The sequence below is a fragment of the Rattus rattus genome, chromosome 12, assembly GCF_011064425.1.
Source record: "Rattus rattus isolate New Zealand chromosome 12, Rrattus_CSIRO_v1, whole genome shotgun sequence".
Lineage (NCBI taxonomy): Eukaryota > Metazoa > Chordata > Mammalia > Rodentia > Muridae > Rattus > Rattus rattus.
Window position 1 is genome coordinate 90,177,843 of NC_046165.1, and position 26,178 is coordinate 90,204,020.

At 46.2% G+C, this 26,178-nt stretch overlaps 4 protein-coding genes across 6 annotated transcripts in view; 1 reads left to right on the forward strand and 3 right to left on the reverse strand.

Moving 5' to 3' along the window:
- Positions 1-4,891, forward strand: part of Fam149b1 (family with sequence similarity 149 member B1) — a 38,220-nt gene extending 33,329 nt beyond the window's left edge. For both annotated transcript variants that reach the window (XM_032918375.1, XM_032918370.1), the window contains 3 exons: positions 187-306; positions 3,168-3,240; positions 4,332-4,891. In XM_032918375.1, coding sequence (XP_032774266.1) covers positions 187-306; positions 3,168-3,240; positions 4,332-4,399 — 261 coding nt within the window. In that variant the 3' untranslated portion in view covers positions 4,400-4,891. The remainder of the gene's footprint in view (positions 1-186; positions 307-3,167; positions 3,241-4,331) is intronic.
- Positions 4,892-6,185: 1,294 nt separating this feature from the next.
- Dnajc9 (DnaJ heat shock protein family (Hsp40) member C9) lies at positions 6,186-10,475 on the reverse strand. Its single transcript, XM_032917469.1, has 5 exons — positions 9,664-10,475; positions 9,360-9,500; positions 9,018-9,272; positions 7,135-7,221; positions 6,186-6,807 (listed from the first exon to the last, which is right to left on the reverse strand). The coding sequence occupies exons 1-5, from the start codon at positions 9,841-9,843 to the stop codon at positions 6,691-6,693; spliced, it is 780 nt and encodes a 259-aa protein (XP_032773360.1). The 5' UTR covers positions 9,844-10,475; the 3' UTR covers positions 6,186-6,690.
- Positions 10,476-13,944: 3,469 nt separating this feature from the next.
- On the reverse strand, positions 13,945-16,072 carry Mrps16 (mitochondrial ribosomal protein S16). Its single transcript, XM_032917470.1, has 3 exons — positions 15,939-16,072; positions 14,690-14,950; positions 13,945-14,183 (listed from the first exon to the last, which is right to left on the reverse strand). Exons 1-3 carry the CDS (start codon positions 15,949-15,951, stop codon positions 14,050-14,052), a joined length of 408 nt encoding a protein of 135 aa, XP_032773361.1. The 5' UTR covers positions 15,952-16,072; the 3' UTR covers positions 13,945-14,049.
- Positions 16,073-16,620: 548 nt separating this feature from the next.
- The window catches only part of Cfap70 (cilia and flagella associated protein 70), a 60,297-nt gene continuing 50,739 nt past the window's right edge, over positions 16,621-26,178 (reverse strand). For both annotated transcript variants that reach the window (XM_032917473.1, XM_032917472.1), the window contains 5 exons: positions 25,495-25,656; positions 19,482-19,571; positions 17,289-17,390; positions 17,069-17,116; positions 16,621-16,840 (listed from right to left, as the gene is read on the reverse strand). In XM_032917473.1, coding sequence (XP_032773364.1) covers positions 16,760-16,840; positions 17,069-17,116; positions 17,289-17,390; positions 19,482-19,571; positions 25,495-25,656 — 483 coding nt within the window. In that variant the 3' untranslated portion in view covers positions 16,621-16,759. The remainder of the gene's footprint in view (positions 16,841-17,068; positions 17,117-17,288; positions 17,391-19,481; positions 19,572-25,494; positions 25,657-26,178) is intronic.

Here is a 26,178-nt window from a genome sequence, read left to right on the forward strand (position 1 = left end):
CGGGCTCACTCTGAGCTCTCCCAGCAGTAGTAGTTCTGTAGGACTTCACCTCGGGTTCTAGGCCATGGCAGTGCAGTCGGAGCTGCTTAGGAATGGGTACCACAGCTGCTGACATGGGACAGGGCTGATACGGAACAGGTACAGCTCCCAGGCCAGCTGTTTCTGTGACTTTGATCTCCTCTGCAGAAACCCCACGGTGACTCCAGCCGAGCCCGAAGTGCGGCGGTGGACGAGTCTAACCAGCAGCCCCAGGAGAGGCTCCTTCTGCCTGTCTTCTCTAGACCCAACACAACTCAGTCGTTCCTGGTAAAGTGCTTCCTGTCTGTGTTCTGCCTGTCTTCTCTAGACCCAACACAACTCAGTTGTTTTCGGTAAAGTGCTTCCTGTCTGTGTTCTGGAGGGGTTAACACAGTGTCTCAGCCCATGCTGGTCTTGAACTCCTAACCCTTCTGCCTCAAGCTCCTATTTGTCTTTGATGGTTAGGGAAAGAAGTGAGGCAGGCGGACTGTGTTTGGCAAATTTAGGACTTATCTAGTGGCTTGATCAACTCTTAAGAAAAATAGTTGGATGTTCTACTGATAAAATACCTTCTAGGTGTATCTTCTTAAAATCCTAAGTGGTCCCACCTCGTTCTCTTGGTGATAAAATGCCCCACTATAAACAGTTTCAGCAACCCGCTCTGGACATAAGCACACACAACGGGCTCCACTGCACACCTAAGCCTGACTTTGCTGTCTTCCCTGCTCTTTACACCATAAAGTGGGGTCAGGTGGAGGACCTGGAGTTGACCCTCTTCCTATGAGTGTGCTAAATGCTGACACCTGCCTCCTCGATCAGCGTGCACTTAGTACCTCTTTTTAAGGAAGCACTTGAAAAACATCCTGAGGACGAGGGCCATGTGACCTTGCACACCTGTAGGTCAGTACATGGTTCCTACCTCATCTGCTTTGTGGCAAGGGGGCTTGCCCAGCGTAGGGAAATGACTGAGCTCACACTGAGTGTTTACCTGGGTGTTCTGTGTCCTGCACCAGCCTTAAGAACAGTGACATCTGTAGCTCATGTACCCAATCACCCCTTGAGCCATCTACAACAATGGGAGTTTGTATTTCTGTGTGTTTCAGGGCTCCCATAACAAGTGCCCACAACTCGGGCAGCCAAAACAACAAAAACTGTGTCCCTCTTAGGTACAGAAATGGAGAGCTCTGTGCAAGCTTCAGAGAACTTTCCTGCTTCTCTGTGGCTTCTGTGGTTTCCCCAATGCTTGGGCAGGATGGGTGTGTGGCCTGGCCTGGTAGATAAGCCCAGATCCCAGTGAGAAATCTGGTTGCCAGAACAAGGGGCGCAGCTCCAAGAACCACACCAAAGGTGGGACCTGCCACGTGCACACATGCGGGTACACACACTGCTCACAACACTGCTCACAACACAGAGAAAAATTAATTTAAAAAAAGCTGGGGGGAGGGAGGTAGCTCAGTGGTTAAAGCACTGTCTTCCATTCTCAGCACCCACAAGGCAGGTCACAAGTCTAACTTCCTGATGATACCTGCAGTCATCATGCCTATTACAAGTAAAGTTAAAAGACAATAGCCATTGAATTTATAGTCCACTCTAAAACAATTTTCACCTTAGCTTGATTACTTATGCAAAAAAATGGCTTTCCAAAAATAGTCACATTCACAAGTTCCAGGAGGACATGGATTTTGAAGGGCACTCAGTATTCAACTCAAAATTTCATGGGGCCTGAGCTAAGAGGAAAGTCACAGAAAAGGCCAAAAGAGAAATGAAGTTCTGTTCATGGATTCACTTGGAGTCCTGGAAGCCTGAGAACATCTGACCCGGTCTCCTAATTAGATTCAGAACATTTGTTAAGCAATGTTTATGTTCTATGTGTTTTTTCCTTTTAAAAATTAGTTTTAGTTGCCTTAGGAATAAAACAACATATGAAAGCACTTCAAAGCCTCTTTAAAAAATAAGTTTATGTTCTAACAGTAAAAATTGCCCGCCTTAGCATTATTTTCCCTATTCCCTACCATAAAGATTAAGTAGCAGCTCGATTAACTAAAAGTGTGAGTGCAGCCTCAGGCCTAGAGCTGTTGACTAGAACCCTGTTCCTTGGTGCTCTTGTCTAGCAGTAGTCAATAAAGCGCAGTCCGTGAGCTCTGCAAGGGCTGCTGCCTGGTTTGTAAATAAAGCTTTCCTGGCAGTCACCAAGCTCACTTGTCTATGGCTACTTTACTTCTTACTGTGTCAACAGCCAGTGCTAAGTCATTGCAAACTCTACCATGTGGCCCCTACAGCAATCTGCGAATCCCTCGCCTTCCTACTGTTTTGGCTGCCCGAGTTGTGGGCATCTGTTATAAAAGCCCTGTGAGGCATAAATACAAGCTCCCACCACCGTTAATGCGAGATGGTCAAGATGGGTATATGAGCTACAGATGCTGCCGTTCTGGAAACCGGTGCAGAACATGGAATCTCTAGGTACTTTCCTCTCACAACAGTGTTGATTCTATTTAAACGGCACACCGTAACATCAGATGGCATTCTTTGGCCAGCTATGGTGTTGCAAACCTGCAATCCCAACACAGTAGAGGCAAAATAAAATATCTTTTTTAAAATCTGATTGCAACATTACACCACATGGATTTGTAAATGCTAAGATTTTCTTAAAGACAGTAATACAGTTGTAGAACATGCAATTCCTACAAGTTAGCAAATCGCTTCGTGAACATCTGGCTTGGAATATTCTACTTGGAATTCAATACAGGTTGTTAACGTAGGGTTCTCCTCTGTGGTGGTTTGAGTGAGATGCTCCCCATAGTCGAGGGCATTTGAGGACTTCATCCCTAGTCAGTGAGGCTGTTGGGCAGTTTAGGAGGCATGGCCTGCCTGCAGGAAGTTCATCAGCTGAGCGTGTGTGAGCTAGACGCCCACCGATTGCTGGCTGGATCTCTCTGCTTCCTGCTTGCAGTTGAAGACACGATTCTCAGCTGTCCCTGACACCATGCTTTCTGCCTCCCTGCCTCGACGGACTCAATGAGCCACTCCTTCTCAGTCTTGCTCATGGTGTCTGATCAAAGTACCAGGAAAGGAGCTGACATACTCTGGAAGCCTCAAACGAGCATCTTTTGAGAGAGCTACATCCTAATATGCCTTTTCTTTTCTTGTAGCCAGAAACACAGTACCGAAGCTCATGTGCGTCCGAGTGCCCTCATCAGGCCCGGCCTGGCAGGGGGTCTGCAGGTACAGACGGGGCTGCAGGGCTCACTCTCCTCTTCCCACACATCTTCCTCTCCTGCAGGCTTTGCTATACTTAGTTGTCCCCCATGTAGGTAAATCATCTTAGCATAAGATGGGTATAAAAGAAAGGCCAACTACTCAAAGCCAAAAAGTTCCTGATTTCTGCTTTTTAAAAAATTACCAAGTAAATTCATCTTTAAGGTAAATAACTTTGTTTTTAACAAAAATATTTGAGGAACCAGAGAAAAGAATGACTCAGTGGTTTTAAGAGCACTTTCAGAACCTAAGGTTCCTAGCACCTATGTCAGGCAACTCACACCCACCTGCAAATCCAGTCCAAGAGCTCAGACGCCCTCTGCTGGCCTCCAGATACCTGTACATGTGTGGTGCACACTCGAAGGCACACATACATATACTTAAACCTTTCTTCCTTTTTGATTTTTCAAGACATGCTTTCACTGTAGAGCCCTGCTTGTCCTGGAACTCACTCTGTGGTTCAAGCTGGCCTCAAGCTCAAGAGATCCACCTGCCTCTGCCTCCTGGGTGCTGAGATTAAAAGCTGCCACTCTCCAGCATCAATCTTTTTTTAAGCCTCCAGTCTAGTTACTACATTCAGCTACACTTTGAGTAAGATGTTAATTAGTTTTAATGCCTAAGTTGTTGAAATGTGCATCTCAGCTTTTAATGAATAGGCTCTCAAGCAAAACTAGGCTAGTTGGGGTTTTCTTTTGAGACAAGTCTCAATTATTTGGTCCTGATTGTCCTGGAACACAATATGCAGACCAGGCTGGCTTTGAAAGAACAAGAGATCCTCCCACCTCTGTCTTCCCAGTGCTGAGTCTAAAAGTACGTGACACCACATCCAGCCTCCTTTGATTCCTTAAACTCTAGTAGTTTTCTCAATAGGGTAAACTATTTAAACGTGGCTTTTAATGCCTTGGTAAACATATTTCTGAGTACTTTTAAGAGACTGTCTCCAAATTTAAATTCCAACTACTCATTTATGTAAAAGTCCCTGAGACAGGAACGCTGATGCTTATTTCCAAATATAGACCACGTACTAATGTTATTCTGTGCATTTCTGTGTCTGACAGGCCCTCAGTCACATGGGTCTACAAAACCTCAAAGCAGAGGTGGACCCATCTCTAGAACCAGGCAGTGACCACAGAGCAAGTGAGAACTTGCAAGGTTGCAGCAGACTTGGGAACACATGGAGGCTTTCATGCACCAGCCTCAGCACCAGATGACCCAGAGCTCCTACAAACAGCAGCGTGGTCCATCGAGAGCCATCTTGGAGCACGTGTCTGAGAACCACCACAGTATCTGCCAAAGACTGCACGGGAAGCTGTTCTGTGTCCAGTTCCTGCCTTCTTTCAGCTCTCATTCCATGGGGCAGTAAAGATTGTACCCAAAGACTTGACAATGAAAAACCACCCCAAATCACTGCTCATGTTGTCTGTAACCAATCACCTGTTCAATTCTAGTACGATTCAGTGAGATTGCATACACACAAATTATTCAGATCACTGAGTTCAGAATATTTCTGCTTATATTAATTTCTGGAGGCTTGTACTCAGTTTTAACATATTTTTAGGAGAAAGTGCTGCCAACAATCTGAGATATTCATCAAATAAATGTCATTCCTAAACTTTAAGTTCTTTGTTTTCATTTTTATATGTATGAATGGCTGGGAGGAGCACACACACACGTGGTCAGAGAAGAACTTTCAGGAGTCAGTTCCAAGGCTGAACTACGATCGTCAGACTGGGGGTATGGGGTGCATGGTATGTGCCTTTTCCTGATGAACAATCTTGCTAGCCAATCTGTCTCTTTAAAAAGTAGAATGAAGTCAAGGTACTGTGTAAACTAATGTTTCTTTCCTAGGTCAGACGTACGTGCCAGCCTTACATCAGGTCTTTGTGTGCTCGTGTGTGCAGGCCAGAGACCACTGGGTGCTCTTCCTAATTGTTTTTCCATCTCGGTCTGAGAGTGGATCTCCCACTGAACTTGGAGATCTTCATCTGTGTGCCAAGGCAGCTTTGTTTTGCTTTGTTCTTTTCCAGTGGTAGGGATCCAAACTCAGCCTTCATGTTTATGAGCTCTTCGCCACCAAGAGCAGTGGAGCTGGAGAACACAGCAATGGTGGTAACTATGGCTTGAGTCTGTCTTACTAAAATGCCACTGTTGCCTTAATTATCATGCCACTTTGACATTACTGACTTTCAAAGTGGCTAAATTCAAGTGGTTGTCCACTAGAGGTGACTTAAATCATTCCAAGTTCTTATGCCATGAAATAGATGTTTCAAATAACCCACCCTGAGTTATATTTTAATAGTTCTATCGTGCTTGTAATCAAAAACTAAACGTGTAATGTGTTCACCTTAAATTATAACACTCAATGGGAAGACTTGAAGAGTCACTGCAAATACACCACATACGGTAGTGAACAGTCATCACTCAAAATGTAAATGAACATTTCTCATAAATCTGTACAAGGAATAGTTCAGATCTGCACGTGTGGTCTTTCTGAGCAGCTATAACTCAGTACCGTCAGATCACTTAGCCCAGTTCCGATTACCCGTTTGTGTATGTCCCCTAAAAGCTAGTCAGTATTCATCTTCAAAAAAACCTGAGTGAAGGTCTACAATAGCAAATCGCAGGCTGGCGAGAGCTACTCACTGAGACTCGTCTAAAGCCAAACAAAAAAATCAAAACACATAAAACCCGCTAGACTTAGTACATGCAATTTAATGAGTTTGGATCGCCCTCTTGCAGATGAAAAGTTCAGACAAGGCCAATGAAATGCCTAACCCTGTGTCCTGCAAAGACAGGACTGTGACATCTATCTGTGCCAAAGCCAGCTTGTCTGTGCGATGCTAACTAGATTACTTAAGTCCTTTAAACACTTTGTTATAGACCAATGGGGTCATTTAAATAATCCACCAGACCTTTGTCATTGTTTCTTTATTTAGCCATATACAATCTTACAAAAAAAGCAAGAATATGAATACACATGTCTGCTACTGCAAGGACAGAGACAAAGCCTAACAGTAGAACCAGAAAAGAAGATCTGGATTAAGACCAGAGCACACTGGCATTTATTTAGAGGACAGCTGTTCAGCAAGTGTTCTGAGGGTGTTCTCCATAGGAATCTCTTCATTACACGCACGTCAGTAAGAGCAGTCCACAGAAACCTGTATTCTAGATAGAGCTCTTTGGGCACAAGGCCCATGGAAGCAAATGTCAAACCCACCCTCCCAACCATCACACCACAACCCTTCACACGAAGCCCTCACACAGTGTTAGGTGACTTCTAGAAACTACTAAGACCAGATTGATGAATCCTGCTTGGCTTAGGCAGGACAAACAACTTCTCTCAAAGGTTACATTAGTGGCTGCCTTTACCTTGTGTACACCGTACACTGACATAGGGCCCGTGAAGAGGAAACTGCATTACTTCTTCTCCTTCCTGAGTGCTGCTCTCTTCCCTCCTTTGGAAGGTTTGCAGTATTTTGCCTCCATCTGAGCCAGAAAACTGTCCATTTCCTTTTGCCGATCCTTCTGTCTGCTCTATTTGATAAGTTAAAATACAGCTTTCAAAATGCAACACTGTCCGCTGAGACACAGTATTTATTTATTCCATCCTTAGGAGGGGCTGGGGTAAAGCACACCAGTGACTAATAATGGGTATGGGCTTCCTCTGTAGTGGGGACAGCTGCGTAACTTGGGGCAGGGTGCGAATTGAATTCACTGAATTGTATATACTCAAAACCCCAAAAGATGCTATAACGTACGTGTAATTGTACTTTAAAAGAAAAAACAAAGATAAACCAACCCCAAAAGACATTCCAAACAGCACACACACAATACCCGTGTGGGGCCTGATGCCGCCTTTACCTGGATGAGCGCTTTCAGGCTATCCACTCCTTCTTCCAGCCCCAGCTCCTTCCTGCTCAGCTCTGCTTCTTTGGCTTCTTCCTGAGCCTGAACAGAAGCTTCCATCAGACTCCATGGCAATCAAACAATAACAGAAATAAAATGTTCTTCCCCTTAAAGAAAATGTTAAGACCCCCTTCCAGAGCTGGAGTTCTATGAACTGCTCAGGGCAAGCAGTCCAATTCCAGTAAGTCCTTCTATTTTATCCCTAATTCTACTTCGGCGTCCCAAACCATGTGACCACACAAAGGAACCTACTAGGTGACCAAAGAGCCACGTAGCTAGGGACAGCTTCAAATTGGACACCAGGCGCCAGGGGCTTGAGGATCTTCATCTGAAACCCCATTTTCTACACAGCACTTGTGGCAGTCTCGTGAGCTGCAGTGACTTAAAGGCTTTCTCTGGAGCTGGATAGCTGGCCCCGCTGAGCTCCTTGATTGTCCAGAGGACACGCCCAGCACCCACACCAGGTTGTCTGTCACTCTAGCTCCAGGGATCAACAGCCTCTTCTGGCTCTGTGGACACCCACACTCCTACAGACGCAAACACTTGCAAACACGCACACAACACAAAAAATGTTTTCTGAGTAGTCAGAAAAAACATTAGCAAATTCAGTTCTAGCCTTTCCTTATCTGATTTCAAAACTGCCTTCATTTAACAAAATTTGCCAAAATACCACAACAGCTAACAACAATTGTGAGGCCCTAACTCACTGTAGAACTTTCCAAGTAGCAAAGAACGCCATCACCACCGGGAACAGTGATAAATTGGAATAGTTATCCTAGAACAAAACCAAGTTTTGTTATTGTCTCTTAAAATTCAGCCTTCAGACTGTCATTTAGAACCCCTCAAACTCTAAGTTTCTCAAACCAAAAGCCTGATAAAATACAGCTGTTCAGTCTTACGTGAGAAAATGATTAACAAGCAGCAGCCTGACTCCAAGCCATGCAACAGGCATGGCAGTCTTTCCTCTGTAAAGCAGGCCTTAAACTCGCCCCAAACACTAAGGTCAGTTTTTCTCTTGTTCTAAAAGCTCCAGGTCTTTGCCCTCCCACTTGAGCCACACAAAAGGCAACTCAGGTACCCACCAGACGCCTAACACCTTAAACCGCCAGCGATCCAGGCAGCTCCAATTGTGAGAGCCAAGATGAAGCGACTGTTGCTTTACCAGCACTCCAGGGCATAAGAGCATAAGCACAGGTGTTTGCTAACTCCTCAGCCATCATCCCCACCATCCCTGCTGAAACAGGGACGAACAGTGTGAAGAATCACAAGTCCCAATCCTAAACTCTAGGCAGTTGTGTTCCTCACAGTGGGGACAAGGAGAGACCACCCAGTGGTAACACAGAAACTAGAGGTGTCAGATCTGGGAGCTGGAGTGTGAGGCCTAGAAGTTGAACTTGGGTCTCTGTAAGAGCAGTAAAGCCCACTGAGCCATCTCTCCAGCCTTTTTGTTTGTGTGTGTGTTTAAAATAATTATATGTATTCCCAGAATTTTTTTAGTGTGTTTTCTCCTCCTCCTGTTCTGGGCTGTTTTGGAGAATTAGGAACCTCCCACACACTAGACAACCAACACACCACCACTCCACACACCACCACTCCACACACCACAGCCTAACCTCAAAAGTGGATCCTCAGTGCTCAAGTACTGGGAGCACCACCCCGTGAAATCACTTTCGGCACAAAATTTCAAAATAAGCAGGGGTTTCTTCCTGATCATCTAGTTGGATCGATGCTGCCGACCAAGCAGTTCGAATTTCAGCAGTCTTTATTTCCATTGTAAAGACACCAAGCCCCCTTTTCTTTGAAGCAGCTGAGCTGTGTTATGAACAACGTTCACTTACCCTTCTTTTCCTTGCGTTCATCTTCTGTTTAGACTCTTTGACGAAGGCATTGTAGGACGGAACCTCTTTGGCATCAATAGCTTTTTGAATGATGTTTCTTATCCTGGGTTCATCTGTGTATTGTACACAAAGCACAGACTCCATGATCTGATCCATGTCGCCCTTGAAGTCCAGATAGGCTTGCTTAATATCGTTTAGCTCTTCTTCGGAGCCTTTGTATGTCTTTTCAAAAGCTTGGATATCTTCTAGCGATATCTAATGACAAAGAAGATTGCTTTAACTTCGCGAATTGTTCTTACGGACTGAATGGTGGGAATTAATCAAAGCCATAAAGCTCTTTACCTTTTTAAAGAGTAATCTCCAATACGCATCCCAGTCTCGGTCTTGCTGGAGGCCAGCAGAGTCTTCGTCCACTGTCCCCTGTTCATCGTACACTGCTTTCTGCTCCTTGTCACTCAGAACCGCGTACACTCTCCCCAAGATCTGCAAGCAGAACATCCAAAAGTCACCCTGAGCCTCCCACTGAAACAGGGAAGCTAGAAAAGCTTAAAAATGCCAGGCCGAGGATCAGCAGCGCGCTGTCCTAGGAACGGGGGCCCCGCGAGAGCACAGGGCCGCGTAGCCGTCGGATCGCGGTCCCACAAACCTGGAAGCGGCGGGTGGCGTCCTCTTTCTGGTCCTCCTTTACTCTGTCGGGGTGCACTTGCAGGGACACCTTGTGGTAGCCGCGTCGGACTTCGCCGTCGGAAGCCTCGCGCCGCACGCCCAGCACCTGGTAGAGGTCGGCGGTGCCAAACACCTGCTCGCACAGCTCCAGCAGCCCCATCCCGGGGAAGAGGCTGCTCCGCAAACCCCGCAAAGCTTTACCCACAGCCTCTCCGCCGGCCCGCCGCCTTTTCCCGCCCAAATAGCTCTGGGCGCCTGCGTCACAGGAGGAGCGCCGGGGGCGGGGCCAGCCGCGCGTTACGGCAGTTTACGGCAGCGCAAAGAGGCCTCGCTCTCGCCTGTGAAGTAAAATTCGGCCTGCAGCATGGGGATGGTGGCGTCTTCTGCAGCGGAGGCACACCCTCCCTCCGCCCCTGCCCTCCACAACTACTCTTCCTCCCTGTCCCCTGCACAGAAACTCAGTGACACATGAAAGTACACAACAGATCGAAAGTTTTCCCAACAGAGAGCCGTTACTCGGGCTGGCGAGGATGTTCAGCGGGTTGGAGTGATTGCCGCCATACCTGAAGACCTCTGGGACCATACAGTGGAAGGAGAGAACAGACTCCAACAAGCTGTCTTTTGGCCTATACACACACATGAAAAGTAAGGAAAATGTAATACAAAATAAAGTCATGTACCAAAGTTGGGAAATTTAGCATGTTCAACCTTAAGTTTTGTTTTTTAAGGCGATACTCAGAAGTACAACTAGAGACCCATATGGGTTGAACCCTCAGGTCATGCAGAGATAAGCCTGTATCACACAAAGCACATAAAGCACAAAAAATGCCTTTTATCTCACAGGATGTGTATCTTGGGCAGCACAGAATCAATCCCACTCACCTGCCCCAGTCACCTCACACAACGATGGACCTAATTGCACTGACTCATCCATCATTTTAAATAGTTGTCCTTCCTTGGCTTTTCCCCTCCTCAGATCAGTCCCTCTCTTACTACTTTCACTGTCCCTTCATGCCAGGGAAGGAGAGCCAGCAGCCACACTGGAGAGCGACCTCTGAGTGTACATTACTGAGTAACTATTCTCAGAACCCAGATCAGAGAGGCCAGAGCATGAGCAGGCCCTAGAACACTCTCTATAAACTTAGATGGCATTATCCAGCATGTAGCACCCCATTGTTCTGGGGCATTATGAATCAGATGTTACACTTTATTTCATATAGCCTGTCATTTACACCAAACTCATGATCCCTAAAACAATTCTACCACTGACCTTGTTCTGTGTATGATGCATGCACGTTCGTGTGTTGGTTAAAGTGGGCACGTGCATGATGACCTTAGGTGTCAGTCTTTACTTTCTACCTCATTTGAGACAAGATGTCCTGTGTTGTTTTTCCACTCTGCATACCAGCTGGCCTCTGAGTGTCAGGATTCCTTTGTCTCTCCCCACCATGTCCCTGTAGGATGCTGCTACTGCAGACTCTCTGCTTCCTGTCCAGCTATTACATGGGTTCTAGGATTTGAACTCAGTACCTCAGGACTGAGGTAAAATTAAAGTACTTTTACCCCCTGAGCCATCTTGTAGGCCTCTACCACTGACATTTAAAGTAGACTTTGGGAAAGCTGTCTTATCATTATTCTCCCCTTCATACAGGCAAAAGTATATATAGGAAAATTCTTAGTAGGTAGACATAGAGTGTGAATCCCAAATGGCTCTAAAAGTTTCCTACTCCTGAGGCATACTTCCCTCCTCCTATGAACATGGATATAACTGGACCACAGCTGACATACACAATACACAGCACAGTCTAACACAGTGACCCACAGCTGAGATACACAGTACACAGCACAGTCTAACACAGTGACCCACAGCTGAGATACACCATACACAGCACAGTCTAACACAGTGACCCACAGCTGACACACACCATACACAGCACAGTCTAACACAGTGACCCACAGCTGACACACACTATACACAGCAGTCTAACACAGTGACCCACAGCTGACATACACCATACACAGCAACGGTCTAACACAGTGACCCACAGCTGACATACACCATACACAGCAACAGTCTAACTCTAACGCAGTGACCCACAGCTGACATACACCATACACAGCACAGTCTAACACAGTGACCCACAGCTGACATACACCATACACAGCACAGTCTAACACAGTGACCCACAGCTGACATACAATACACCATACACAGCATAGTCTAACCCAGTGACCCACAGCTGACATACACCATACACAGCACAGTCTAACACAGTGACACACAGCTGAGATACACCATACACAGCACAGTCTAACACAGTGACACACAGCTGACACACACCATACACAGCACAGTCTAACACAGTGTGACCCACAGCTGACATACACCATACACAGCAACGGTCTAACACAATGACCCACAGCTGACATACACCATACACAGCACAGTCTAACCCAGTGACCCACAGCTGACATACACCATATATAGCAACAGTCTAACACAGTGACCCACAGCTGAGATACACAATACACAGCACAGTCTAACACAGTGACCCACAGCTGACATACACCATACACAGCACAGTCTAACACAGTGACCCACAGCTGACATACACCATACACAGCAACAGTCTAACACAGTGACCCACAGCTGACATACACAATACACAGCACAGTCTAACACAGTGACCCACAGCTGACATACACCATACACAGCAACAGTCTAACACAGTGACCCACAGCTGAGATACACCATACACAGCACAGTCTAACACAGTGACCCACAGCTGACATACACCATACACAGCACAGTCTAACACAGTGACCCACAGCTGACATACACAACATAACACAGTGAACAGCTGAGATACACCATAACACAGTCTAAACAGTGACCCACAGCTGACATGACCCACAGCTGACAGTACCCAGCCATACACAGCAACGGTCTAACACAACACAGTGACACACACTATACACCCACAGTGTGACCCACAGCTGACACACACCATACACAGCAACAGTCTAACTCTAACGCAGTGACCCACAGCTGACATACACCATACACAGCAACGGTCTAACGCAGTGACCCACAGCTGACATACACCATACACAGCACAGTCTAACACAGTGACCCACAGCTGACATACACCATACACAGCACAGTCTAACACAGTGACCCACAACTGACATACACCATACACAGCAACGGTCTAACACAGTGACTCACAGCTGAGATACACCATACACAGCAACGGTCTAACACAGTGACCCACAGCTGAGATACACCATACACAGCAACAGTCTAACACAGTGACTATGTGAAGGGTCTTGGGTTAGCTTCCTTCTGACTACTCTTTAAAAGGTGGTGCAGTAGGCCTTATTTCCAGCATTCAGCAGGCAGAGGCAGGTGATCTCTCTGGTTCAAGGCTGGCCTGGCATACAAAGCAAGTTCTATTACAGAGAAACCAGTGTCAGGAAAGAAAAACAAAACAAAACAAAACAAAGGTAAGGCTATTAAAGCCCCCAAAAAACTTTTACAAGGAATCTTTGTAAACCTGAGATCATGTGTCAAGGAAACACTATAAATCCCCATTCACACAGGCAATAAACAAGGCGACTGTATTCTTGAACTTTGGGATGATCCCAAGTGTTTAAGGAAACATCTGGGCCACGTATAGAAGCCCTACTTACAATCCCAGCACTCAGGGGACAGCGGCAAGAGGATGGCTACAAGTTCAAGATTAAGCTGGCCTACATATCACATAAAACAAGTGACACGCCAGCCATGGTTGCAGAGCAATACCCTATCTTAAAGAAAACATTTGTTTGTAAAGATTTATTTATGTTATTCATATGAGCACACTAAGTACACTGTAGCTGTCTTCAGACGCACCAGAAGAGGGCATCAGATCCCATTACAGATGGTCGTGAACCACCATGTGGTTGCTGGGAATTGAACTCAGGACCTCTGGAAGAACAGTCAGTGCTCTTAACCACTGAGCCATCTCTCCAGCCCTAAAGAAAACATTTGAATGGGCCAAAACCACTCTGGCTGAAGACTTTGAAGCAGGAAAGTACTGGATATGAGCAGACTGTAAAGTTGCCCATGTGACCAGGGTCTAACCCAAAGCCCAAACTTCCCTGTACCTACTGAATGTCACAAGGTAAGGCAGGAAAGCTTAGCAGGTATCTACGTCCAGCTCCAACATCAGACAAAGACAAACCTCTGTCTGACCCCAGCTCAGACTATGCTGGAAGATTGAGACTTGGAAAACTTCATTTATTGATCCTCAAACCCAACACGAACTCGATGCACAAGTTTTACAGGCCCTGGACCTTGCGGCCACAGCTGTGTTCACTGAAGTCAGCTTGCTTCTGTCTCTTGGGGCTCTGAGTCTGCTTTCTGAGATGCTAAGAGGACTTCTCTTGCTCTCTTCCTTCGTAGTCTCTCAGCATTGGTGATCATCATCGGATGCAGCGGGAAAAAGCCAGACAGACCTAAAAGCAACAGGAATTTCATTATAGTGTGGCACTTGCCAATTCTTCCCACGAATCTGCTTCCCAGAACTGAGACCCAACACCTGACCCACAGCAGAGACAAGAAATAGACTCTTGGCTTGCCATGCTCACTGTCTACTTCCCAACAGGGTTCTATGAATGAATGAATGAATGAATGAGAGAGAAAGAACTGACAGACAACCAAGACACCTTTCTTTCTTTCTTTCTTTCTTTCTTTCTTTCTTTCTTTTCTTTCTTTCTTTCTTTCTTTCTTTCTTTCTTTCTTTCTTTCTTTCTTTCTTTCTTTGCACAAAATCCCAGTCCATGTCTTCTAAAGGAGTCCACAAAGGGGGTCTCTAGATTTAAAAATGGCAATTATATAAGTTCACCTTCCACTCCTGTCTAGAGTAGCTTGGATGGAATAAAAACCCTTCTTCTTTTCCATTATTCCAGAGTTGACCACAGTATAAAATCTCTTAAATTATCTAAGCTCAGAGCTGGTTTACCTAAAAGTTTCTCCATGGGCTTAGAGAGCTGAGCCCCACAGCCAATCCAGTGCCGGATCCGGTCCAGGTTGAGAGCAACTAGCTTTTCTCCATGACTGTTAGGTAGTGGATCATAGGAGCCCAACTGCTCCACAAATCGGCCATCCCTGGGACACTTGTTGTGAGCAGCCACAATGCGGTAAAAAGGCCGGTTGGTGCAGCCACCCAAAGCAAGGCGTATGGTTAGGTGGCCTCCGTGGTAGGCTTTGCAGAAAAAGGTTGCTGTGGAGAAACAGCTAGTTAGGACGCAGAAACAGAAGACTCGGTTCATGTAAGGTAAAAAAGCACAACTCCTCCTTCTACTGCAATGTTCTCAATTCCAATCTACGCCATCCTCCATCCAGCTTAGATACAATCCTCTTAACCACGCCAGTCAGGACAGACCTCCTTTTTTCCAAATCCTGGTAATGCAGACCTGCTGCTGTTGGGGGCCTCTTTACCTTCAGAGACTCCATCTTGTATATTAGTCTCCACTTTGTACTAAGATAAATTCCAACAAACAGCTGAATTCCCAGAAATGGCTTCTGGCCTAGGTGTCCCATATGAACTTAGACCACAATACCCCACCCTATGCCTTGTCGGTTAGCACCCAGTAGTGACTGAAACCCCAGCCTCTATATAGGCTCTGATTGGCTGGCCTCAATCCAGGCCAAGTTATTAAGAAAGCCATCTGAGGTACTTGACCAGTAGAAACCCACTTAAAATGCCAGGCAGGAAAAAACCTGGCATGTACCCTATTGGTTGCCCCTAGCCCACCTAATTTGTGGGTTTTATGTTTTAAAAGGCTGCCCTGTCTTGTCCCCCTGAAATATCAGCTTTTTGAATAAAACTTTTGCTGGTTCGAACTTGGTTTTCATTGTGGATTATTTTCCAAATTCTCAGATCTTAACACCACTTACTTAGCTGTGACCTTGTCCTACCCTTAGGTGCCTCACCTGCAAAACGATTTCTACTTGTGGTGGATGTGGGGGGGGGGGGTGATGCTGTGCATGGCAATTCACTCCTTTAATCACAGCACATTTGGGAGGCAGAGACAAACTAGGAAGGAGTTCGAAGCCAGCCTGTCTTTACATTGCGAGTTCCAGCCCAGACAATGAGACCATCGCTAAAAGCAAAACGGACTGAGAAGCAGATCCACTGGATGGCAGCGTGGCCGTGCCTAGCCCGGGTGGCCGCAGCCCACACCCGCCCGGAAGCCCCGCGCACTCACTGAGGTGGACCATGGCGCTTCGGTGAGTCGCTTTCCGGCTGTCCCCCTGCACAGAGCGGCTCCACCGAGCCTAAAGACTGAAAGAGCGCCTCCGAGCGGCCGCGCAGGTACTCGCCGCAACGTCGGCATCACACCAGAGCCGGAAAGCCCTCTGCGGAAGCAGCGGCGGATCGGCCCGCCCCTTCCGCTTTCTCCTCCAATGCGTACGGGCGTACGGCAAGGCACCGGTGACTGTTCGTTGACTGCTGCGGAAGAGGCATGTCTGTAGGCGGGGGCTGCTGGCGGTCTTTAGCTTAAGTTCCTGTGGTGGTGCGGACACTCTCGGTCCTGTCCACTGGGGTGCTGGCTACCCTGCAAGCACGTCTCTCCTGCGACACTTCCCACGCCCTCGGAATATCCTCTGTTCTCTTACCCAGGGAAGCAGCACAGTTGTATTCTAGGCCCACCTTTGAAGATGTTGCCTTAATTCCCAAGGCCCAGTAACTAAAGCTGGTCAAGAGCCTTGGCAATTGTGCACCACCAGAGGATTACCTCCAGGGTGGTCAGATAAACTTTCATCAGAAATTCTAATAGTCACACCATTGATTATGCAATATACCACCCACGAATAGTGTCTATTAATTGTTACATAATTACATAAGAGCATATAATGTGCTACACATACGACTCCAGAAACGATGAATTTTGAGTTTTTGGGTTTTTTTAATGTGATCTAACAGCCAACAAACAAAGGGTGGGAGGGATGGGCGGGTTTCATCTGGTGACAATTTGGGAGGGAAAGAGGCTTGGGGTTCTATATTAAATATCCACTTGTAAGAACGTCAGAAAGATGGATTTCCAAAGCCAACCATTTCCTGTACACTGTGGATTTCTTCAAGCAGAGCCTGGTCTTTCAGTTTCAGCTGCAGAAACAAGCAGGAAGAAGTCATGTCCAACACACCATGTGACGCTGAAGACCTCTAATTTATGAGGCTCCAGATTTGCAGGAATGGAATGGGCCTCTCCTCTATTCTCAACACCGGGAGCTCTCAGGAAGAATTAGAATGTATTGGTTCCATGGGTAAAAATTCATCAAGCACTGAGCGTTCCCACAGTCTGTACACTCTCAGAAGGGCAATCTCCCGTCTCACCTTTATTGTGTACTTATAAGCCTGCTCAGCTTCCAGTTGTCGTCCAACCTGAAAGAAAAGAAAAGTAAGTGATCACTAAGCACACATCTATCTTGAGGAACCGCCCAGGAGGGACACTTCCTTTGTCATCAGTACAATGACAGATCTGGATCTCCCCCGACTTCCTTTCTCAGTGGGACCCCTGAGAGGGCTCTGTGAAGGGACACTAAGGAACACTCACCTTCAGGCAGACCAGAGCCAGATAGGCCCACACCTGGGCGTTGCAGTTATTCAATGCATTGGCTTCAGACAGAGCATCCTCAGCTTCAGTGAGCTCCTCCAGCTTGGCAGAGGGGGAGAGTCAGGAGAGACAGTCCAAAGTAGTTTTCACTTAAGTCAACTAGAGTTCTTAGTATTTCTTCTAGGCTCTGCTCCACAGTTCCCTGGCAATAGCCAGTATGCCTGGTTTACTATAAAAGGGGCTCCCCTCTTTGACCCCCTCCTCTCTCTTACTCTCTCTGTCCCGTCTCTCTCAGACCTCATCCTTCCTCTCTTCCCACCCCCTCTCTCTCCACATGTTCCTGGCTGGTATTCCCTCTCTTCTCTCTCTTATGTCTCTGTCTCTGTCTCTGTCTCTGTGTGTCTCTGTCTCTGTGTGTGTCTCTGTCTCTGTGTGTGTGTGTGTATGTGTGTGTGCGTCTCACCTTTGTCTCTACTCCCTTTTCAACTCCCCTTCCCATGCCCTAAATAAACTCTATTCCATACTGTACCCATTATGTGGCTAGCACCTCAGGGGAAGAGATGCCTCAACATGGGCCCCAAGAGCACCCCCTCCCACCTCACCATACTGTGCCTCTACCAAAGCATATCCTGGCCTCTTTCTTTTTTATAAAACACAGCAAGAGTCAGCTTAGCTGACTCTGCTATCCGACCAACAGACGTCCACCCAGGACCTGTATTAGTGCTTTTCAAAACACACCTCAAAATCCACCAGTGTTTCTGAATTCCTATGTAGCATATATTGTATACATCCTGTATAATTATGTAACTATAATAGACAGTATTTGTGGGTGGGTATATGATAGGTATATGTCCCCTCCAATTTTTGTTTGATTTACTTTTGTTTTTTAAATTACTTAAGAGACTGCGTCTCCCTGGTAGTGAAACTCACAGGATTGGCCTGAAACATATGTATTTCAGGCTGGCCTTGAACCTGAAACTATCCTCCTTCCTCAGCTGATCGGGCATTGGGGTTATATTTTTGAGCCACCAAGCCTAGACATCTTTTTCTTCTGTTCTAGAAGAACAGCGAGTTCTAAGGCTGTGAAGAGATGAAGTGCAGCCTTCCAGCCGTGCCCATGCTTTGACTCAGGTTTGCTGAAGATGGGCTCTCTGCTCAGAAATGTACTTGATGCCGAGAATAAAAGTAGGTTGTACGTCTACAGCCCCTGCCCCCAGAGACCTCACTGGCAGATATGTAAGCACAGGTAATAAAAAATCAAGTGCATGAACAGTTTTACAAAATAAATATTTCTGAAGCAAAAGTACACTTGTCTGGAGGTGAGACAGAGCAATGGTATCAGATCTGCCCGAAGAATGGAGAATTGCCTCGGAGAGAAAAACATCACTGAGACGAACCATGAGGGAGAAGTAGGGGCACAAGGGCAAGAACAGTAAAGGAGTGGGTGTGACGGATGGATGGACGGATGGAGTACATGCACATAAAGCCACCCTTTGCATGGGGCAGACAGGGTCTCCCTGTAGCCCTGGCTGACCTGGAACTCGCTGTATAGACTAGGTTGGCCTTGGCTTCATAGAGAACCCCCCACCTCTGCCTTCTGAATGATGGGAACGAAGGCGAGTTTACAGCTCTGAAGGCGGTGCCCCCAGCCTCAGGCAGGGACTCTGGAAACATGACAGATGTCAAGAACATCATGACTTAGGTGGAAAATCCTGTGTCTGTAATACCAGTTTGGGCAGGTAAGGGAGAAAGCTCAGGAGGTCAATGTTATCTTTGGCTATCTAGTGAGTCTGAGACCACCCTGGGTATTCGAGAACGCCATGTTTGGTACTGGGCAAGACAGGAATTAGATTCCAGTCTGACTATGCTAACAGATTGCAGATGAAATGTCTCATGGCTACCTTTGCCTTGAACGGCTCCAGAGGGCAATACTAGGGCAAGGATGAAGACAGTGAGGGCCTAAGGTTAGTGACTGCCAAACCAGGGTGGCAGTGATGTGGAAGGCATTTCCTTCTCTTTACAACTAAGGACATTGTCAAACTGTCCTTGAGATGGGGTTATTTTTAGTCTCCTAAGGGTCTCTGTTCATGCACAACCTTGAAAGAGTTTTTCTCATTAGAGCCGACTGCCATCCCACCACAAACCCCCACAATACACTTGGAGGGCCACCGGGCCGAGCCTTGGCTGTCTTACCCGGTAACAGGCGATTCCTAGTCCAAGCCACGTGAGGCATGAAGGCGATCTCTTACAGGCTTGCATGTATGTTCTCTTTGCGTTTTCATACTGGCAAAAGAAAGTAGCGATAAGCTTCAAACACCGTGTTGCTAAGGTAACCATGAGCTTCTCGACGGGTTTGCTCCAGAATAATCTGAAACTGAGTGAGTCCTCAGATGATATTTTCATGAATAAAGGAGCTGTTGCAAGGGGACGGGGAGAGATGAGGGAGCCAAATGAAAGGTTGCACTTCACCTGGAAACGGATCCAAGGATTCAGGAGGGACTCGCACGGACATCTTGGGCAAGCACAGCAGTTACTGGAATTCTGTCTAGACCGTATGGATCACATCTTTTCACTTAAAAGTGGCACCATGTGGTGGGGAGGGCAGACACCAAAACCTCTGGTTCCCCTATCAGAAAAGTCTTAACAGTGCCACAGAAGACATTGAGAGAAATTCAAAAACCAAGCTTCACCCAGATGCAATGCCCATATTTCTAGCTGCTCGGTTTCTAAGAGTTGAGGGTGGTCTGAGTCCAGAAGTTCAAGGGCAGTCTTATACTAACCATCCTTTCCGTTTAGTGTAGGTGAGGATATGACAGGGTCTCATAGCCCAGACTGACCTCGACCTTGCTGTGTAGCCCAGGATGCCCTTCAACAGCTGATTCTCCAACGCCTACCTCCTGAAAGCTGGAATTTCGGGGATGTGCCACCACACCCAGTTTTATGCGTTCTGAGCTCGAGCAATCTTGTGACCTAAGCTCACACACTACCACACGCAGCAAGACCCTGTCTCTTTCCAAAGCGAAACTTCCAAAACAGATAGGACCCGGTGGCTTATTTTTCCTCTAGTACCTGCAGCTGGTCCTGAGGTTTCAGCCTAAAAACTGGTTGCCTAGTAACCACGAGGTCAGTAGTGCCTTGAAGATGGCAGCTTGCACTGACATTGGAAAGAGAGTCCTGATTTACTTCACTGCAGTAGGGCTGTGATTTCTCTCAGACCTGGATTAGCCTTCCGGTGCACAACTGCCACTTATGGGTGGAAAAGGGAAGGGAGACAAAGACAAGTCAGGGTCAAAACGCCTGTGGCAGAACAGTGGCAACTCTTAGGTGGGTCCACGTGGTTTGTTCTCCTAGCACCAGAGTGCACACATAGCACATGTATTATAGACGTTGATGGTGAGTGGAAGTAGACGTCTGACGTGCCGGCAGAGCTTAGCAGACCGATGTACATAAAGATAAAATGCCCTAGTAAGTCTCACAGGATGCTTGTATTCTCGCTAACGTGTGCTCTACAGGAGTTCTGGGTTAAAAGCCTGGTTTGACAAGATGCCTGCTTATTAGCAGGTATTACCAGAAGTGTGATTTGTTTTTATAGTTAGAAGAAGAAAATACAGATTTCGCCTGAGTCACTCGGGAAATTCTGCCCTCCATTCACAACGAGTACAGGGAAAAATAGAAGTCTGTAATATCAGACAGGGTGCATACAGACATATATTACAGAAGTAGTCAGTGAGTCGAAGTCTGACGCGCGCGGTAGAGCGGAACAGACAGATGTATGTAGAGCTCTGCAGGAGGCTCATTTCCTCTAACGTGGGCTCCATGGGAATTTTGGGTTGATTTCCTGACATGACAGATTAAAGAAGCCTAAAATAGCTCAGACAGTATTGTTTAGTTTACTTCATTTATTTTAAATTGTTTTAATTTTCAAAACGAGTGTGATTTTGAGTTTTGTGATAATATTATTTCTCTGGTTGCTTTTCCGGTTACTGATTTGAGACAAGGTTTTGTCTTTGCATTTTTAGAAAAGGTGATTGGGCTCTGGACACAGCTTCCAGAGCTGTGCAGATCAGATTTGACAGAGCAGGACCTCTGGAAGAACTAGAGTCAAGAAAACAAAACAAAAACACAAAATTTCATCCTTTCCAGTCTGTACACCCTACACAGACTGTAACAATCCACACAGATATCGTGAAGACACTAAAACTTTGTTTTAAGATTTATATTTTACAGAATGGACAGCTTTGGTGGGTCTCATCGTCAGACGTGCTGAACTGACCTGCCTGAACTCCTGCTCTCAGGGACTTTCAGCCGGGCCCAGTCAGGACAGACAGCAGAGACTGCAGCAATTGTTGGTGCGGCCTTCTTAAAGCCAAACAACTTCCCATACCCACCCTCAAGATACCTCAACGCCCATATTCAGCCTGAAGGGTCGTCGACCCAGTGTCCTGGACTTCAGGGCCTGAGGGTGGTTGTTCTGAGGCTGTCTTTCTGGGGGATTTAGAAATGGTCAGAATTTAACAGGGAGAAATTAGCTAGAATTGAGTGTGCAGCCATAGTCTCACCTGGTGGAAATCTTGTATTTGTTACTGAGTCGAAGTTATAACCTCTTACACTGGTACAGAATTTATTTGATATAAATTTAAAGTTTTTATTGGTACAAATTTCTTATTGATATAAAATTGAAATTAAAACGGTTCCTCTCATATAGACATTGTGCCTATACAACATTTAAGAGTACAAGGCTTAGACACAGCCCTATAACTGCTGTTACAACTGAGCTGAGGTGATGAGTTAAGGCCAGATAGCAAACTCATGGCTCTGAGTTTACTGTGAAGGTGTTTTCAAGTTAATTTATTAGAAATAGCTAAGAGTCCAGATTACTCTACATAGAAATCCACAAAACATGTTTAATGTTTGTTCTTTTGTTGTTGAGACATATCTGCTTCTAGCAGCTCCCCTTTTGTGGATTCAAAGAGGAAACTGAGCGTCTCTGCCTCCAGGTGAGGTAATGCATTGTGGCAGGCAGCCACTGGGCAGACACTGCCCATTTCATCTACAGACTAATTCTGTCCGGAAAAGGACACACAGAATACTCGACTAATAATCTCTGCCCAGTCAGAATAACCAGTCCTTCAAAACTCCCTGTTACAAAGGTCAGTCAGATGATCCTAGGCCAGTCTTTAGGACTGTTGCTAATGGAACTGTACCCGTAAGAGAGTTGTCTCTTCAACTTGTCTCAGTTCGGGAAGCCGTGTTAGACTTCCTATAGTTTCAGATAGTATTGGTCGTCCTCAGATTTCTGACGGGGTGGAAGACTAACTATAGTCTCATAGCCTTCCCAGGCTGTTTAACATTGGAAATACATATTTAATTGGATAGTTTTCAGATAGTAGACAAGCTAGCCAAGATATAACACCTAGATTTTAAGCCCTTTTTAAGTTAGGATAGATAACAGAATACACTATTTAACTGGCAAAAATGATGGACTGGGTGTTAGGTGTATTTTATACTTTGTAAATTATAAAATGGTAATGACTATGCTCAGCTTACATTTGTGAGAAAAATTCTGTTTTAAAATTAGACAGAAAGGGTGAGTTGTAGTTGATGTCTATATGCAGATGAGGGCAAGCACAGATGAGGCAAGGCCTGTGATTGGGCAGTGAAAAAGAAAGGTGGGGACAGAGTTTTTGTAAGATGGGAGAGAGGAAAAAAAGGAAGATCCAAGATGGAGGAGGAGAAGGACGACCCAGATCTGTGTGGCCTCAAAGGGCCACAGGTACTTATGAATATTTCATAAGGGATGGATTTTTTTATAGGACAATTTGTCTTATCTACATGGACAGTTTACATTAATATTAACTGGTTTAGAGTTTAATGTGTGGGCATTTTGTGGGGTAAGGTTTTACTAATACAAATCTGATTGCTAATTACAAACTTACTGAGTTTTGATTTTAATGGGCTACTGGGAGCTGTGACTATAACCACAGGGGCGGCACTGGGACTGTGAGCAGAGTCCACAAGACTGGCGGTCTCTGTATGGAACTGGTGAGGCAGCAACTCGCCTTGGGAACTAGATGGATGGCGGAATTACTGCAGGGCCCAGAGAGGAGCCAGTGGCAGCATGGAGACTGGCAGCTTAGTGGCTGAGACGCTCTGTTGATTAAGATGAAGGTACCCCGCAGATGCCGTGTGACCCACCCGAGCTGGCACCAGCTTGGGACGGTAGATTCAGTTTTTAATATTTACTGCTACACTTGCTCTCATGTATTTGAAGTTTTCTAGAATAACAAGCCTACCCTGCTCCTCACCTGGTGTAAAGGCCCTGGAGTAATTCCTAAAGATGGCAGAGGGCCACTAGAGTCACGTTACAGTGCCCTATAGAATGGGGCTATCCTAAGCTAGATTAGGCCTAATGCTCTGTATCAAGAAGGAAACTGGAGAAGTCCTTTTGAGTCCCAAGACATGTTTTGTTAGATAAGTCAACCTATTACCTCAAGTAAAATTGCTATTAGTACTAATAAAAATATTCATTTATAAAATATGTATTAATAAAATAATATTCATTATATTCATAATAATTTTAGTAGCATGGTGGTCAATAACAGACTCTTATTTCTACCCTAGTTACTGGGTCCGTAATGCTGATCAATGGCTTTGCCACTGGTAGAAAGGTGTCATGATCATGTGGCCCTTTTTAGGGTGGCTAGGAAGCAGGAAAAGTCAAGGAAACATGGGCAAAGAAAGAAATGTTCCTGTCCCTTATCTCTCTGCAAGTCGGAAACTTCACTCAGCTGCTAACATTGGAATCCCCCATGGGGATAGCGCTGTCCTTGGAGATGAGCAAGGACGTTAAAAACAGCAGGTGGCTTTTCTTAGACCAGGAGGGTCTTGAGCTTAGCTCCATGGCCACTCCTCTCTCACCCAAAACCCAAAAGATGCTCCTCACGAAACCTTGTCGATTTCATTTACAAAAGGATCTGCCTTATTTCTAATCACATACGTGTGTGTGCTGTGTGAGGGAGGCCTGTGTAGGCTGGCCTGTGGGATCCCTGTAACAGAGCTCCGAGGAGTCTGGAGCTTGCTGCGGGTGCCGGAAATGCACTCTGCCTGCTGATGCTCGTTTGTTTGTTGTTTTGTTTTGTTTGTCGAGACCTGGTTTCTCTCTATAGTCCTGGCTGTTCTGGAATTTGTTCTCTAGATCAGGCTGGCCTTGAACTCACAGAGATCCTCCTGTCTCTGTGTCCTAAGTGGTGGGTTTAAAAGTGTGTGCCACCGCTGCTTAGCTAAAGATTTCTTCTAAAAATGTTTTTTTACATGTATGCGTATGTGCCATGCGTGTACCCAGGGACACCTCAAGAGGAACTCGGATGCCCTGGAGTCACAGGTGGTTGTGAGCTCCCTGATGTGGGTGCTTGGATCTGAACCGGGGTCCTCTTGAAGAATAGTGTATACTCACAACCGCTGAGCCTTCTCTCAAGCCACAAAGGGAAACCCTTCAAGTTTAATAAGCCAGGTCGGGTATTAAAAATACGGAACTTTCTGTGCATGTTTGTGTGTGCCTGGGTGTCTGCCTGCCGTGTGCATGCAGGAACCTATGGAAATCAGAATCCCCTGGTAGATGTTTGTGAGCTGTTCTGTAAGTGCTGGGATCCAAACCGGGTTCCTCTGCAGGAGGTTTTGCATGGATGAGAATACAGCATGTGTCAACCTCCAGAGCCCCCTCTCCAGCCCCACAGCTCATAACGTTCACTTAAATTTTGAACTCATGATTTTCAAAAATTTACTTAATCATTGAAGCTTTTAAAAAAAAAATGGCAGCCCAGACTCAGGCATGTGGACACTGTAAGGACACCCGGAGCGCTCTCTCGAGAAGGCCGTCCCCATTTGGGATCGCACTAACTCTTGAGTCAGTTTTTCTCTCTTCTCCCCAACTCGCATTTAACTAAACCGTGTGCTACTCTGTGTTTCTACTTAATAAACTCCCTAACTCTGCTTCATCCTGACTTCCTCCTGAATTCTTCTCTGCAGTGCAGTCATGGATGTGGTTTTACCCAAAGCCTCTGGTAAGTGGCTATGACCGTGTGGGAGGATTAGGGGAGGATCGAGGCCGGGAGCTCTTCAGGTCGCTGTAGGTGGCAGCGTTGAGCTATTTTCTCTGTAGCCATTGCCAGGTCCTGGACCACAGCCTGGGGCCTTCTCTCTCCCTTACCTCTTTGTCTTCCAGGTAGATGTGTCCCAGGCGCAGGAAGATGAAGTGCATCTCGGAAGCATCTACCACAAAGCTAACAGTTCTCTCGTAGCACTCCTTGGCTTCGGCATGGTTTCCACTCAGGTAGTAGAGATGGCCCTTCACAGCCCAGACGTTGGGGTTCTGAGGAAGCAGACGAAGAGCACACAGAGTGAGGTGACATTTAAGTCCTTAATGAATTTTGTTAAACATTTAAATTTAGATGCATACATTTTTTTCTCTCTTTCCCTAAGAGCACGCATACAGAAAGAAGCATTTTAGTCGCATGGGTGGATCTGTTCCTGGGAATACTCTCATTCTTGTATTCCTCAAAAGCCGTTTTGTGTTCGGGGTGCATATTAAGACACACACTCAGCTATAATCACTATGATGCTATCAGGAGCAAAGAAAAGTCTAGAACTTGAAATAACGAGCAACTCCTGCTAAATGACCGCCTGTGTATTCTTTACGTCGTGTAGGACTCAGGGTTGTTTACTTTTTAAAAACCGACACACACATAAATATTACCCACGCATGCCGGAAGTCTCCTTCTGCGTGGTGCCACTGCTCTATCAGTTTTCAGAGTATCACGTGCTGACTGTGCTAACTTCAGGCTCGTGGGCTCGCCCTCCCAAGCGGCTGAGGCTTCTGTGTCCCACTGTCATC

Bases quoted from the DNA above. Each gene is read 5' to 3' on its own strand.
- Mrps16 (XM_032917470.1), bottom strand. The intron at 14,184-14,689 runs GTAAACCAGCTC...TGTTGCTTTTAG, and splicing joins GCCCATGGAGAAACTTTTAG to GTCTGTCTGGCTTTTTCCCG.
- Dnajc9 (XM_032917469.1), bottom strand. From the start codon at position 9,843: ATGGGGCTGCTGGAGCTGTGCGAGCAGGTGTTTGGCACCGCCGACCTC. The intron at 7,222-9,017 runs GTAAGTGAACGT...GCTTCTGTTCAG, and splicing joins TGAACGCAAGGAAAAGAAGG to GCTCAGGAAGAAGCCAAAGA. The intron at 6,808-7,134 runs GTAAAGGCGGCA...CTTATCAAATAG, and splicing joins GCCTGAAAGCGCTCATCCAG to AGCAGACAGAAGGATCGGCA.